The sequence below is a fragment of the Raphanus sativus genome, unplaced genomic scaffold (genome assembly GCF_000801105.2).
Source record: "Raphanus sativus cultivar WK10039 unplaced genomic scaffold, ASM80110v3 Scaffold0886, whole genome shotgun sequence".
Classification (NCBI taxonomy): domain Eukaryota; kingdom Viridiplantae; phylum Streptophyta; class Magnoliopsida; order Brassicales; family Brassicaceae; genus Raphanus; species Raphanus sativus.
The window spans coordinates 12,403-28,549 of NW_026616200.1; the positions used below are offsets into that span (position 1 = coordinate 12,403).

The following is a 16,147-nucleotide window of genomic DNA, read 5'->3' on the forward strand; positions in this document are numbered from 1 at the left end:
TCTGTTTCCAAGTGCTCTCGCTAAAGAAAGTGGGCCCCACCAAGCTCATAGAAGTCCACTTCAGATTATAAAATTCAGTCATATTCGAACTACCAGAACTGCCCCTTTTTAGAGAAATTGTATTACGCAATCATAGAAGCATGAAAAAATTTGTGTTCTTTTTCCATAATAGCAAATAAAATTGTAAGAAGGTAGGACAAAAAAAAAAAGTTAAAAGAGCAGAAATCAGAAAAAACGAAGGAAGTATGTAATTACAGTTTAGACTTGAAAACATAAATATTTTTATATACATTAACGTTAGATGAAGAGAGGGTAAAAGGGTCATTTAAGAAGATTGCTTGCGGTATAAAAGAGCGCGCTTCTTGAAGCGTATGAGTTTAGCAAAGCCAAAGGCCAAGAGAAACTCTCTCTCTCTCTCTCTCTCTCTCTCTGAATTTATTTGAGATGTAATGATCGGTTAAACTATAATTTCGAAAAGAAAAAAAAAAAGGTCTTGTCTGGTTCCCTCTGGGTGTAATTGCTGTTTTGATGATGGGATTTTGCATCTGTCCGTTGGAGTCTCCGGCTAGATTACTATGGAGTACAAGCTTCTTTCGTCATAAGATCATCATCTTCTAATCCCCTTTAGCTTCATCGGTCTTTCTCTTTACTTTGAACCCAATCCTCTCTCTCTCAGTTTCTCTGTTTTCTTTGTATTTTTCTTGTCTGGTTAAATCGAGATGGAATCCAATTCGTTTTTCTTCGATCCTTCTGCCGCCCATGGCAACATGTTCTTCTTCCAAGGAGCAAGATCGATGATGAACATGGAGGAATCATCAAAGCGAAGGCCCTTCTTTTGCTCCCACGAGGATCTTTACGACGACGATGACTATAACGACGACCACACACCCGACAAAAAGCGTCGCCTCACTACCCAACAGGTGCATCTGCTGGAGAAAAGCTTCGAGACCGAGAACAAGCTGGAGCCAGAGCGCAAGACTGAGCTTGCTAAGAAGCTTGGTCTTCAGCCAAGGCAAGTTGCTGTCTGGTTTCAAAACCGACGTGCTCGTTGGAAAACAAAGCAGCTCGAGAGAGACTTCAGTCTCCTCAAATCTTCTTACGACCAACTCCTCTCTAACTACGACTCCATCCTCAACGACAACCATCTCCTCAGATCCCAGGTCTTTCTATTTACCCTTGATTTGGAAAAAAAAAAATAATATCTAAAATTAAATATTAGCGAATCTATATTTATGCCTTATTGGTCCAAAGTAGAAAAGCATCAAATGTTAAAAGGATATGCTTTTCCTTTTCTTTTTCTTTTCTTATCACACAACAGAAAGAGACTTTGGGAATCAAATCAATCATATACGAATTTAAAATTTTAATAATATCTCCTTATGGTAGGTTGCTTGTGTTGACCCCCTTTGTGTGTGATTAATAAAAGAGAAGTAAGAATCTTTTTCTTCTTTTTTTTTTACAGATGACTTCCCTGGCAGAGAAGCTCCAAGCCAAAGAAGAGGCAACTAAGGAGCCATCGGGTCAAGTGCCCGAAGCAAACCCCCAGCAGCAGCTTGATTCGGTGAACATGAACCATATCGAACCATCGCCAATCAAAACAGAGGACCGGTTGAGTTCAGGGAGTACGGTACTAGACGAAGAAGACGCTCCTCAACTACTAGACAGCTGTGACTCTTACTTCCCAAGTATCGTACCCATCCACCAACTGGAGGAACATAACAACAACGGGAGTGATAATGACCGGAGCTGTTTCGTTGTTGACGTATTTGGGGCCACCACTTCGCCGCCGCACGGTCACGGTGAATCACTAGGATTCTGGGGCTGGACGTGAAAGCTAAATGCAAAACACAATTATGTATTTTTATATCTTGTGTGTGTTTTCTTTTTAAAATACAGCATTGTTTGTTTCCATGTTGACGTAACGCTGCATAATTTGTGCCTTTGTGGACCGGTGGAGTGACCCAAATCCACGGTATTGAATTATTGATCGGTTATATATAAATGTTATCATTGTGAAACGTACGAATCTATATTCTATTTTTTTTTTAAGTCCAAAGGTAAAAATAATTTTATTGATTCGATGAATTCACTGGCTATTGTACCCACTGGAAACTATAAGAAGAAGAAAGATTGAAGCCCTCTCATAATCATCCATTCACTGTTTATAGAGCGAGAGAAAGATTTATAAAGAATCGAAGTTTCCTTTCTAAAAAATTCATCAATCAGCTCATGTCTAAAAAAGCGGCTTTAATACTACTACTAGTAGTTAAATTCCAGAGACATTAGTTTTGTCTTCTACATATATATATGTATGTGTACGTACGTACACACATACTCTCTCCGCTCATCCACCTGTTAGACCCCACTTTCAAGTCCTGACTATTCTTTGATGAACCACCAAACCAGATCTCTAACATCCCCAACTTACAGCTTTGCTTCCAGACCGAAACATTCCCTATATCTACTACACATACACATATTGATTGGCTCCACTTTGATTAAAAACAAAAGCCACCATTTCCGCTGAAGCTTTTCTACTTGTGTGGTTTCAAGTAAATTGTTATGATCCCTCAGGTTCTTTCCTTTTCTTACCGGACCTTCTGTTAGCTCTGCTGCTTCTTTCTTGTGTATCAGTTACAGCTTGTGACTTCTGCTCTTGTAAGCCTATCTCCTTTGTCTCATCCATAGGATCTGATTCAGTTATGCTTTTATCGTACATAATCGCTGCATCGAGGGAGAAGATGTGAAGGGATAGCGCAGAGAGTGTCGAGATTTTAACTGCCGCTGATAGAGAAGACCAGTACCACCATTCATTTTTCAAGTACTCCGTCTTTATCATGTCTTCTACCACAATTGCTGCCTGAACCAACTGAATATCAAATGTCAAAAAGGCATACACATTAGCAAATCCAGATTACATATGGTATTAGATAGAGAGGAGTAAAAAGAATATAAATATATAAGAACTAAACCTCGAAAATGCTTTGTGCCGATTTAACAAAAGCACGCCAAGCTCGTCTACGATCTGGATGTGATTTCGATGGTCTTAAAGCTTCTTCAGGTAGTGCCACATCCATATCAAGCAAGTTGGTTTTAAGGAACCTGAAAACCTGCAAAGCTTTGCCAGTAACACGTTTCAAAGACGCCTGTGGAACCACACAGTAGCCTTTTAACCCACTGCCTGTAGAGTTTTTGTTCTTTTCCTCTGAGTTGCCAAATCCCACTCCATTCAGTTTGTTCAGCGGACTGCCAAGATCATTTGTGACCGATCTGTCCAATGATTCAGAATTCAAGTCTTCACCATTGGCTTCAGAACCAGTAAACATCACCTGATCCCCTGAATCACCACCATCTAGCTTACTGCCAGTGGCCGATATGAGCATTGAGTCGTTAAAATGAATAGATGGCAACGAAAGAAATGTTGGACTTCCATTTGAACTGATCAGACCAATCTCGTTAACCAAATCTCTGTTAGAATCCTTTGTCACAAACTTGGAGCAGATATCCCCAAAATGATATGGGGAAATAGATTCTTCTTCTTGGTATCTTATCAGCCCAGAATCAAGTTCAGAAACATTGGATATTTCAGCTTTATCTTTGCCAGCGCTAGACTTTACACTAAGATAATCGGATTTCAGGCTTTCTTTTGCTTTTGAAGAATCATACTTTTCTTTGCCTTCTTCAGTTGCTAATGAATATGGAACACACTTACTCTCGGCGTGCTCCTCAAATTCATCATCACTTGCAAATGTTTTGTGGCATACGAGGCAGTGAATCATGGATGGCAAAATGGATTCCAAGCATTCGCATCTACACAGTTTCTCTCGCTCTGCAAACTTTGTCTTCTTCCCCCGTTTTTTATAGGTTTCGATCTCTAGTTTGATGCATGGACCATATCTTTTCTCCATTGACATGGCAGCCTTCGTCACAAGATTCCCAGGCAATGTTGGGGAGGACGAATTCTCAGCTTGTTTGATTTCCCTTTTAAGATCCCCAAATCGTAACCTTTTCCAGCACAAAATAGACTCTCTCAAGCCTCTTTCTTTTGGGTCATCATCATGAAGCCATAGGACAAGCTTGCTGATCTCCGCTTCAGTTTCATAATATGTCCAGGGTGAGACCATTAATCTTCCATGGTCAACGGCATGGAGAAATGGGGAGGGAACTTTTGAACCTGTCAAGTCAACTTGTACAGATTTCTGCAACGACATGCTTCCATCAACCAAAATACGAGGATGTTCTTCCGCGAAGTAGCAACCCCAATATAGACGACCACTAGCATCACTTCCCAGAAAGTCTCTTCGTATAGATTGCCTTAGAATCTGTGATTCAATGCTTCCGATTGATTGCTGCAGATTCTGTATTTCATTACTAGTGGCATTCAAATCCTGTTGACAAGCCTGCAATTCTTGGGAAGCCACAGAAGATGCATCATGTGCTGTCTTCAATTCCACCGCATTGGGTTTTATAGTGTGTGTTTCATGGTTCCTTCCAGCTGATTTGTCCAAGGTCTCTGTAGTATCTTCTCTTTCACAAGACATATGATCCGTTACCTCTATTGGCGACTCGTTCCTTCCAGGGGATGTAACTTTTTCGGGGGTGGGAATTTTGTTCTCTCTCGAAATGACATTTGACTCTCCAGTCTGAGCATCTGTCTCAAGCGGAGCTTTTCCCTGATTATTGTTAAGAAACGCAGCAGAGGAAGCGTCATCATCATGAGGAACCCTGTCTCCAACACTCTCCTGTTGTTGATTACATCCACGGTAGTCTGCAAAGCTACTTGAATTTTGTGGTTCGCCCATTTCCTTTAGAATACTAGGTTCAACCTTTGCGAGTTTAGCCGTCAGAAACTCCTGCCGCATTTTTGTGTTTTTCCATTCTGAGGAAAGAGAGCGCAACTTCTGCTGCATTTCAATTAAGGCTTCGGCACACTGCTCGAGGTGTTGATGAACAAGGGATGAGCTAAGCAGTTCATCGCATAGAAGCTTAAGCAGCAGGATTCTCTGCATTAAAACAAAAAGACATTGACCAGATTACCAACAGCAGCAGGTCCATATGCTTGTACTAGTTTTAAGAAAAAGAGAGCTACAAAATAGTTTTTTCGCAGTGTCATTTGACTCAATTTAACCGGAATTCTATACGGTAGAAAAATAAATATCTAAAGACTTCCTTCCTTCGAAAAATACCTTAAATCCACATGAAAATATAATCATGATTCAATTTAACCGGAATTCTATAATTGTCGTAAAACATAAGCTAAGGATTACAACATGAAAATATAATCATGATATTCATCTTCAAAAAGAGAAGTAAAAGGTGAAACATTTCAAATGAATGACCAATAATGAGAGAAGAGGTTCAAAACTTACCTCCTCAGCACTGAACTCCCAGTAGTCTTTTCCTTCCATCACATCTACCAAGCGAGCAGTTGTTTCCATAGAACCTCGGGTAAGTTCCCCCTGATACTTTCTACCTTTCCGCCGTCTGACTAGTTTGTTCGATTCCAAAGCATCCTGAGCCATGCCCTTGGCAATGACACATGAGGGACAATACCAATTTCCATCTGGAATTCTAATAAGAGGGGGATTCAAACAATATGTGTGGTACTCCGCATCGCACGTATCACACAAGAGAACACTGTCATCATCTTTGTCAACGCCACATATTTTACATACCCCCTCATCCCACGGGGCCTTGGGAAGCTTATTTACTGAAACAACAATGTCCTTAATTTCCTTCCTCATCTCTGCACTTAGACATTCCAATTTTCTGTAGTCCATAAGTTTCTGAACAAGAGGTAGAACCTATACCAGCAAAAAAATAAAAGGCTTGAAACTTGAGAACAGAATTGCACTCGACATTGCAAATATTTTCATAGAAAGAGGATACCATGCATACACCTCCTAGAAACTGAAAGGCAACACACAAAAGGAAAAACCCTTTGAAAGCATCTAACTCTGATCTCAAAGGCCTATAACTTTCAAAAATGATAAGCCTTAACAAAATTTGTTTGATGGGACTGTCTCGACCATTTGACTTCAAGAGGCTAACTAAGCTGTGAACATATCACGTTCTAGAGCATAGCAGAAAAAGGAGAAAAAGACAAACCTCAGCTTCGTACAGTGACTTAAATTTTTCCGACAATGTTTCAACCAGTTCTAAAGAATCGGGCTGATCCGCATACATAACACGTAAACAACTCCACAGCTGCAAATCAGAAAGTGAAAATTAGCATGTCATCCATGAAACAAGATAAAGTTGCATGCATACCATCACAACAAATTTTAAAAAATAAGTCAAGCATGTACTGTAGGACTCAATTGCTTCGATTTCTAATCATAGCTAAAACTTTATCCAACAGCTGAGCAGCTAATTTCTGGGTGTTCAACACTTTACATTCATGCATCTAAATGAATAGTGTGAAACTTACAGCACAAAGATGCAATACCGAAATGGGAAATATATCACTTCAATAAACTAGCTCTCATATCGCACAGAAAGCATCATGCCATCAATTGCACAAAAAAATCAGACAAAGAGGGAAAATCCTACCTCAAGAATATCCTCGAGAAAAGCTTCAGTTGATCCGTCATACGCACCAACAGCCAACCTCAAATCAACAGTTCTAAAGTCTAAGGGACGCGAAACCATTGCAGGTGATCCCAAGAGTCCGTCATCATCATTATCATTCAAATTCAGTAACTTTCGCCCCAATAAAGTGCAAAACACTTTATCCTCGTCTACAGCAGCAACATCACGCAACACAGCACGACATTTCTTCATAATGACATCAGATACACCAATAGACGTCCTCTTTTTGGTTCCTTTGACAGACTTCTGCACCATATCTCCACCTCGAACTTCGGCTAGCAACGAGAGCACAGCTTTCTGTATTCAGTAAAGGGAAATAATATCATATGTCATCAGACTGAGATACATCACCAGAAGAACAAGAGACAGAAAAGGGAATTCAAGAAAACAAGAAATTCCAATTTACGCAGTTCAAAATTTAATGTAAGCGTTGGTTTTAGAGATTGAACCTTTGTCGGTCCTGATGCATTGCCTTTATATACTTCTTTACTGATGGAATGCTCCAATATCTTCTTTGCCCACTCTGGTGGATTTCTCTCTAAAGCCTCATAGACACACTTTCTGATTCTAGTCCCAACATTTGTTGGAAGCTTTCTCACGGGTTCCAGAACCAGTGCCCACTCTGGAATATCACCATTGCAAGCGTTTGTCTCAGTAGCATCAAGGCCATCAGAATCATCATCTTCCACAGAGAGAACATCATTTTCTCTTGTCAACGAACCAAATATTTTTTTTGTAGCCTCTGCAAGTAACTGAAGATAAATAGTTAATACGTACACGTAAGTTCAAAGGGCATTCTCTTTCTGTGAGAGTGGTTTAGGAACGTAAGTATTTTTCCTATAGCAAGCAATATTTCTTGCCCCAACACAAAGTAAATCGATTTTCGAGACTGTATAATAAAAGAGGACCTTCAGGATATTCAAGAGTAACAGAATATAAATGTCAAGATATAGAAGACATAGGAAACTTAACTACTCTAGAGTCTAGACTCACCTATAACTGGAACATATCTTTCTAATAAGCTCGGGAAAGATCAACCTGACTAATTTCGTGGAAGGTAAATGATAGAACATTTGAAGGAAAAGAAAAACAGTAAACAGGTTCCGAACGAGAAACTAAATTTGTGATCCCGTCAATCAGTAATACAAGCAAAATGTGTAACCCAGAAAATAAATAGAATAACAACAAAAACATACCATTGAATCGGCTTCCATCCCAGCTACTCCTGTGAGTGAACCACAGAGCAAACCACCATCCCCTTGTAAGCAACGGAATACCTTACCACTTTCACGGGCAGCAATCTCTGCTGATTCGAGGTTCCCATTCATTGATAAAAGAGACAAAATGTACCTACGGGCCAATTCAGGCCATGTGAACTCGTTAACAGGAAGCATATGCAGCTTATTTTTTTTAGCAGAAAGTGTACTGTCATCCTTTTTCCGTCCCCGTCTAGATCTTGATTCTCCCGAATCAAAGTTTGGATCAACAAATGCAGCTACCTTGGATTGCAACTCACATATTAGCACTTGCAGAAGCGAAATGTGAGTCTTTGTTAGAAGTTCACCGAAGCACGGCCCACGAGAGGAATATGAAATGTTGAACCCGGTAGAATTCCCTGCTTTTGTCTCTTTTAGTACAGAAGCAGAGGTATTTTCAGAAGAAAAAGGTTGGCGAGATTCATCCAACAAAGACAAAATTTTACTAGCAGTGCAATCCTTATCACTAATGTTCATCTCACTTCTATGAACTTCTTTCCCATATTTATCAAGAAAGAAACCATCGAACAGTGGATTGACAATCTCCTGTTCAAGCTTCTCAGATGAGAAAGCCTCTCCCAAACCCAAAATTTCACGGAAACGCCAGAACACTTCAGATACCTGATCAGCCAAAAATAAAAATGACTGTTATCTATGTGTGGCAGGACCTAGTGAATGGAGGGGTACTTTGTAGATTACCCATATAATAAAAATACATGTATGTACCTGAAGGAAGTCACCAACAACCCCAGGAGGAAGCCTCAAACACATTGGCCTCCCGGGAGGAGGGTGTGGATTGCTTAAACCATGACCAACATTTAGTTTATGCCTTTTGGCTTTCCGAGATATCTCATCAAGAACTTCTTCCCTGACATTTTCTCCACCTTTTGGTTTGACAACAAGCGCTCCTTCTGCTACAGTTACGGAAACAGAAGAACTTCTAGTCTTCAGAGACCTATAATTTGAACATGATTCGGCACCAGGCATACGTTCAATCATTTCCTGTACAAAATCTGCATCAAGTCCAAACCTGCTTTGATCAAGCCACCTTGACAAAACATCAACTAGAGATGCAATCTCGCTACTATCCTTTTCACCACGTGTAGCACTGTTAGGAGCCAAAGAACAGCAGAATCTTGACAAAGATAAAATCACATCGTCTTTCTCATTTACTGTATCCCAGTTGATTTCCCTTGTTTCTCTGTCAACATGCTTGCAACGAAAGTTCATGGAACCCTTGTGCTTTAGGACATTAAAACATGCATCAACAAGTTTTTGAGACACCTTTTTCCATGCAACAGACAATGAATCTTCTTCCACAACAATCTCGCCAATTTCTATCCCATGCTGCTGATTATAGGATAGAGTATTATTTAAGTCTAGTAGAGAAGGACCAACTTCCGAGCGCAGGCAATTGAATGTATTGGAGATATTCTTCTCCCGTAAACAAGACAATATATCATCTCCAAGAGGTGGGGATGGATCTGAAAGAAGGATCTCAACAGTGTCATCATTGTCTTGAATACTGTCTCTACGATCACCTCGTTTGTCAATGTTCTGTTCCACCATTTTGTCAATCTTTGGGCATGAGAAGACAGTCGATCCAACTGGAAGAAATGATGTAGAGCATGGTGACCTTGTAATCTTGAAAACAGGCCCAGAACAACCACCAGATACTTCACAAGTAAATAAAGACCCTGTGATTTTATCATGCCAGCAGGACTTATATCCTATTGGATAAATCATGTTGACATTGTGGTAAGACTGTCTTATGTCAATTCGTCCAAGCGACAGGACAAAGAAATCTTCAAATTGCATAGGAAGTCCTTTCTGAAAGTAAAAAAAACACAAACATGGGGGTTAAAAAAAACAAAAACAAAGAGTAACCAGTAGAGAATCGAAGTTTACACTTACATTAGCTTCCTCACAACCACATCCATTATTCCCAGAGCTAAGAGATTCAACAGCCTGAAAAAGAGTATCAGAAGGGGGCATCGTATGACCACTATATGGAAAACGACTGAGCTGAGCACTCACTGAACTACCCTTTTGCTCAGGGAAATTGTTGTTTGGCCATCTTGATGTCTTTCTTCTCTTGGGCATATTCAATCTTTCTGGAGGAAGAGAAGTCTGATTCGTGATTTCAGCATCCATACAGCGATAGTTACCATTAGTAGCCAAGCCCAGATAAGAAGCAACATCTTGTATTGAACTAAATGTTTTCCCACTCGGGGCACAATACACTGCACAGAGATGATATCCATTTAAAGGTTGTTTAAATTCGACACGCCAACCATCTTCTAATACGACGCCGTGCCTTTCAGATATGAAATGCCTGAGATTTTGCAACAAGAGCTCGCTTGGATCCAAAGAGGGAAATCTGTTGCCCAGGTCTGATGGGAAGCCAAAACCTAACGTATGAGCTCTACCAGGAATCAGAAAGCTTGAATGTTCAAAAGTGTTCCCCATGCAAGAAGTGCTGGCCAGCATATGCTGCTTTCTGGAGAAGCAAAAACAAAAGGAAACCATCACTGCTTTTTACAATTTCTGCTAAGATCAAAGAACAGAAAAGCTAATAATAAACCCTAACGCAATAATAGTCGGGAAACCGAAGCACGGCAACGTACCTCGAATCTGATGTATCCTCGGCTCCGTAACCCTCGGCATCACTCGGCGGCGAGGCGTTCATATCGAGGATAAGCTTGGACTTCACCCCCAACGGCCACAGTTTGCTCCTCTCGCCACCGGTAACACAGTCGCTGCACATCCAATCGGCGGAAGGAGCAGCCTCCGCTCCGTCGCTAACACAGCACAGATGAAACCCTCGCTCACAAGCGTCGCAGACTACTACGAGCTCCATAGACTCCGGCCTTCCGCAGGCGCCGCACGCCGCATCCCGATCCGGCTCAGGAACCTCCGCGGGGGCTCCAGGCGCTGGGTCCGGGTTATCGTGAATTGACCTAACAACTTCAACGGGTTCGTACTCTCCGTCGTCGTCCTGGACAGCGCCGCCAGGAGTAACGACGCCGGCGGAAGGGATTTCGTTGAGATCGATGCCGAGAAAGGAGCGATTGTCTTCGTCGAGAGCGGCGCTCCTGCTCTCTCCGAGTTGCGGTTTCGTAGAATCAGTGAGTTCCATTATTCGATTAGGTTATTGAGATCGAGAGCATTGCCTTTTACACATTTGAAGACGGAAGAAAGAAGAAAGTGAGAGAAAGAGGTTTTCTTATTTAATTTTCTCTCCCACTTTTCCCCAAGTTCTGTTTTCAGAGAGAACGGAAAAAAAAAACACGTGAATTATCTTTAGCTTTTTTGTGTGCGTTTTAAACCCTTTTTACTTATTTTTCATTTAATTACTCAAACAAATTCCCGAAAGTTGTAACCTTAACAACAAAGGTAAAATGAGTTTACTATTGTATTCGGCATATTTAATTCCATTTACGTAATTACATGATAGCAAGGCATAAATGTAAATTATGAAAAGGAAAACGTTACACTTTAAATTGTTGCTTTTATTTGGAATAGTATGTTACATGATAACACTACAATTTTGAGTGTGGGGTGGTTTTCTTGGTAAAACGTAAAGATGAGTAGGAAGCAATGGACCTTTAGTGGTCATTACTGTGTCAGAAGAAAGATAAAAGAACTTAAAACCATTGGCATTACGACGAAATTAACTCAAGGAAGATGGTGTAATGTACACGTTAATGATACTACTAATTGCTTTATCTTTACTTTTTCTTTTTAATACTAAAGCTGTCAATTGTATATCAATCTGCAAATCATTTGGTACATCAATCTGAGATTGTGTCGGTTTAAAAGTGATGAGTAACTAAAAATTGACTAACCAGACGACCAACTGTTGAAATAGAAGCTGGCAGCTGCACACAAACCTAAAGCAGGAACGTTACAATTAGGTATCAGGAATCATTATTTATCAAATTTTCCAACACACTGTCAACTACAGCTACCAGACCCGGTTAAGAAGAAAAGTCTACACCGTTGCGACAAATAGTTTGTATAACATGAGAAACAGGGGTTGTTTTATCCATGTACATGTTCTTTTTTTTTTCTTGGAACTTATGTCAATGTGTATATTCTCGTTCATTCATGTGCATGGAAACTATATATAAGAGTTGGGAGATAAACTGGTCCAAGCAGCTAAACACAAGTATTTATACATACAAGAGTTGGCTAGATTGTAGTTATCCCAATACTATATTGAATTTTTCTTATTAGCTTTTAAAGTTTTCTTTTTTTTTTGTTGGCTGGCTTATGCAATATTTAATTTCATAACCATAGAGTGTTTATCCACCATGAATGAATGATTTTCAGTAGCAAGTAAAACAGTGTAAACTGAACTGGTTTCAGGCCATTCTGGTCATAACCTTTGGAAGAAGAAATTTTATATCTGTTGGGCTTTTTCAAGTTCATGTCCACTTCAGGCACAACAAGCAAAATCTTCATGGATTTGATTTTTGGACTCTTCTGCCTAATACTAATCAGAGTTTTAGGTTCTTTTATATAATAGATATTATTTGTCTAAACTTTGGGGACTTTGTTTGCATTTACAAAAATATGTTTGTAACACGTATCTGTTTGCTCAGATAAGTTCTTCGTTTTAGCTGCATCTTCAAGCTGTATAGGAAAAAAAGGAGGAAGAATCAAAGGATATGTAACAAATAGAACAACACTCTCTTCGGATTAGAGTAAACCAGATGAAGACTGGTGTTAGTTAGTAGTGATTAACAATTCAAAGCTGTCGAAGTCGAACAATCTGTTGGCCAAATCAGTGAGAGGCTGCTTGTCTTGGGAGGCAGCAACAGAGATGAGATTGTTGAAATCGTAGAACAAGAAGGTGGATTTAAGCATCAAGTACTTTCTAACGTAGTTTAGGTATCGACAGCAAATCCCAGAGTGTCATCATCCGTCTTGGGAGCTGTACCGAGTCCGGTTCTTGAAACTGTGGTTTTCCCGCTCGATTTTGAGATTTTCATTGTCTCACTCACGTAAAGTTTTGGTGAGAGTGTTAAGGTCTAGGAAGTGAGCCATTGTAGACTTTGTAAGAGTAAGCTTTGCTCAGCTTTCTGTTCATGTTTTTTTTTATCACAAATATTTTATCTGAAGGAAGGGGGTGTTTCCGTCATTCAGTACTTTAACTGCGTGCTGTTCGAAGTAGAAATCGTGGCGTTTCACGTGACAAACTTCTTTTATCCCTCTACTCTCTCCGTCGCTGTTCTTTTCTTCATCCCGCCGTCTAATTATCCGATTTCACCGTCTCCTGTCTCTGCCATCGACTGTGTTTCAGAGAAATCGTGGATGGATCCGCAGACGCAGAATACTTCTTTGCAGCGACTCCAGAATGTGGAGAGGGTGAGATTTCACGGAACAATCATTTTTTTTATAGATTAAATCAGTAGGAAGTTAATTTGATTTTGAATCTGTATATCAATTCCTTACTTTTAATTTCAGAGAGTGGTAAGGGTATTGGATATAGCTGGAGGTGTGATGGAAGAACTGTCGAGCCCTTCTGGCCCCAGGAAAGATTTCGTCAACAGCCATTGCCGAGAGTTCATGCAATCCATCAAGGTTCTTCTTCTTCACTTCATTTCCCATTTTCACCTTATAGAGTCTTTGAGCTTTTAGGTTTATGAATGAATGGTGAACTTCTGATATGTCCTTTGGATTCTACTAGTGCTACCTGTTTGGGACACAAGTCTAGATTATTAATGGTGCTCATTTCTATTCTCTTCTGTTTTAATAATCTCGTCGATCAAAAATACAATTTGGGCTCGCATTTGACACAAGTCTTGGTTAAGATTACTACATTAAGAGGCTTTGTTTGTTTGTGGGTTTGGTCTAATTAACCACAAAGTTTCAGCTAACATTAAGTTGTCTTATTTATGAATTTTGTTCACCTTTGGATGAACAACATGGACTTATTGTGCAGGATATTCAAGTGACACTAAGGGAAGAGATCAAAAGCGCGTGCGAGTACCGTCCCTTTGAGAAAAGCGACTACAATGCAAGGATAGCTAATGAGATCTGCTTCCAGAAGCTTGAATATGTTCTCTCTCAGCTTCATGACCTCGAAATAACCCTTGATCACTATCCTTCTTCCGCTTGAACTTGTTATCAAACTTTCTCTTTTTTTTTTTGCAGAGGCTTTCTCGAGGTTCCTCAAAATTTCCTCTTTATGTTGTTGTTAATTAATACTAGTATTCATAATAGGTGGAGGAATGAATGATGCAAAACCATCCATTATGATTGTAGTTTCTAGAACAAATACAATTTATCCTACTTAAAGTAGGTCCTGCCTTTGTGTCTGAGTAGATTGTGGCACAAGTAATATTTTCTCACTGTATTTATATTGCTAAAAAAAGATTTGGTTAGACCATTCACATGCAATGAATTTGTTCAGAGTAGATGTATCAATTAGGAGTTAGCTTATTTAGAGAACCAGACCAAACCTAGCAAAGGGTTAGTGAGAACCGATATTTCTCTGTTAGCGGTTATGCCGGTTCCTGCTCTGTTTTTATGCCAGCTCAAAAGACGCGTTTGATTGGACAAGGCAAGGCAAGGCAAGGCAATCTAGGGTTTTACAAGTGGAGATGAGAAGAGGGACAAAGATCTAACAAGACAGAGAGAGAGAGAGAGAGAATCAGGATTTATTTATCCTGGTGTTCTTCGTTTGGATTTGGGGTGAGATGGGATCTAAGAGGATGAGGCTCCAAACGTCGCCGATGTCTGAAATGGACGATACGGATGAAATGCACGAGGCGTTGTTCGCGAAGAGAGGGTGTTGTTTCCTGATGCCCTGCCTTGCCTCCTCTCGTGGCAGATCCGTGTGGTGGCAACGGATCAGGACAGGCGATAGGCTCGAGCCTGAGAAAAGGTGGTGGATTCGAGGGTGGAGGAAAGCGAGGCAGTGGTCGGAGGTCGTAGGATGGAAGACATATATACGCAGATTGGGACGGAACCACTGCTGCTGTGGCTGTAGTGGAGGAGGAAAGAGTGAGGGTGGAGGGTGCGTAGCAATCAGTCCTAACCGGTCAGAACAGGGTAAATTCCGGTACGATCCATTGAGCTACTCTTTAAATTTCGACGATGGAAAGCAAACGGGACAATTTGAAGACGAGTTTCCATACCGGTATTACTCGAAGAGATTCGCATTGCCGGTCTCCACTAAGTGTCCCATGGATTTCGATAGCGAGAGAGGGGCGTAGTTGCTTCATAAGTGAGAATCACGGGATCCTTCTCTTTCTTATCGCAGCCAGCACCCGAGTCAGCGTGCGTGTGTGTGGAATAAAAGAGTTAGATTTGTTCGTGTGTTCTCTTCTTGAAGATTAAAATATTGTTTCTGTAGTAGTTCATGTGCAATGTCTTTTTCTTCTAAACAACAAAAAAAAAAAGAGAGAAAGAGAACTCGTCAGTAGTAGAATCAGGGGGGTCCTGAGCATAGCGAGGTGAAACATCCGCTTAGGGCCCCCAATTTTTTTACAAAAATTAGTATGGAAAAAGGCCTCCGATTTGCAAATTTTTTTTTTTTGAAAATTCTTTACTAAATTGTTTAGGGTCTCCACCATATCAGGGACGCCCCTGAGTAGAATAGTTGCCAATGAAATGAAATAAAATATCGCTTCATAAGTGTGGTGATGATTGCATTCGCTCCTTGTCTTTAACCTATTAGATCTGATCGAGATCTGTTCTTTAGTAAGCTTCAAGCAGGCGTTTCAAGTCAGTCATCCCTTCGACTCCGCCGTCTCCGGTTTGTAGACAGGAAAATAAATTGTTCCGTTGATCTCCCGGATCTTACTGCTTTGAACTTTCAATTGTTTGGGCCATTCTCTATAGGAGGTTTCTTTTCTCGGTGGTTTGATCAAGTTTGTCTCCATCGTCTTTCCAAAGTTCTCTTTTAAGTCCACATGCAATTTGTTCTATTTCTATTCTGGATCTGTTTGTAATTGTTCTAGATATCTCAGTTGTAAGTTTGTGTTGTATCTATCTTCGGCTGGTTTTTATGTTTCATATTGTTTCCCTCTTGTGGGCTTCTCTTTCCGGGGAGGTTGTTTTACTCCGTCGGACTGTAATTCCGGGATTACTTGTAATTGCCGGCCTAGTTGTAACAATGGGTTTGAAGTTAATATGATGATCTTAGTGTGGAAAAAAAAAAGTGTGTATGCGTTACTGCATAATCTATGTTAAACAAAATTAGCCTAATGGATGTGAAAATGCAAATGTTGAAGGCCCATGAAATAGAGCAGGCAAAGAAGACCCAATAAGAGGCCCATAATGATAAA

At 40.3% G+C, this 16,147-nt stretch overlaps 4 protein-coding genes across 5 annotated transcripts; 3 read left to right on the forward strand and 1 right to left on the reverse strand.

Moving 5' to 3' along the window:
* Positions 1–368: 368 nt before the first annotated feature.
* LOC108811606 (homeobox-leucine zipper protein HAT5) lies at positions 369–2,026 on the forward strand. The gene is made up of 2 exons (XM_018583670.2): positions 369–1,160; positions 1,463–2,026. The coding sequence occupies exons 1-2, from the start codon at positions 720–722 to the stop codon at positions 1,829–1,831; spliced, it is 810 nt and encodes a 269-aa protein (XP_018439172.1). The 5' UTR covers positions 369–719; the 3' UTR covers positions 1,832–2,026.
* Positions 2,027–2,161: 135 nt separating this feature from the next.
* On the reverse strand, positions 2,162–11,111 carry LOC108811605 (methyl-CpG-binding domain-containing protein 9). 2 transcript variants are annotated; one of them, XM_018583669.2, is made up of 11 exons: positions 10,475–11,111; positions 9,885–10,347; positions 9,762–9,815; positions 8,574–9,677; positions 7,788–8,468; positions 7,041–7,343; positions 6,553–6,888; positions 6,109–6,207; positions 5,370–5,804; positions 2,973–5,003; positions 2,162–2,869 (listed from the first exon to the last, which is right to left on the reverse strand). In XM_018583669.2, exons 1-11 carry the CDS (start codon positions 10,984–10,986, stop codon positions 2,561–2,563), a joined length of 6,327 nt encoding a protein of 2,108 aa, XP_018439171.1. In that variant the 5' UTR covers positions 10,987–11,111; the 3' UTR covers positions 2,162–2,560. The 2 variants fall into 2 exon arrangements, with proteins under 2 accessions (XP_018439171.1, XP_018439170.1); XM_018583668.2 differs by having other exon boundaries at positions 9,762–10,347.
* A 1,948-nt stretch (positions 11,112–13,059) lies between these two features.
* On the forward strand, positions 13,060–14,165 carry LOC108811559 (mediator of RNA polymerase II transcription subunit 11). The gene is made up of 3 exons (XM_018583620.1): positions 13,060–13,220; positions 13,320–13,436; positions 13,798–14,165. Exons 1-3 carry the CDS (start codon positions 13,167–13,169, stop codon positions 13,972–13,974), a joined length of 348 nt encoding a protein of 115 aa, XP_018439122.1. The 5' UTR covers positions 13,060–13,166; the 3' UTR covers positions 13,975–14,165.
* Positions 14,166–14,294: 129 nt separating this feature from the next.
* On the forward strand, positions 14,295–15,991 carry LOC108811558 (uncharacterized). Its single transcript, XM_018583619.2, has one exon. It carries the CDS (start codon positions 14,555–14,557, stop codon positions 15,071–15,073), a length of 519 nt encoding a protein of 172 aa, XP_018439121.1. The 5' UTR covers positions 14,295–14,554; the 3' UTR covers positions 15,074–15,991.
* The last annotated feature ends 156 nt before the right edge of the window (positions 15,992–16,147 follow it).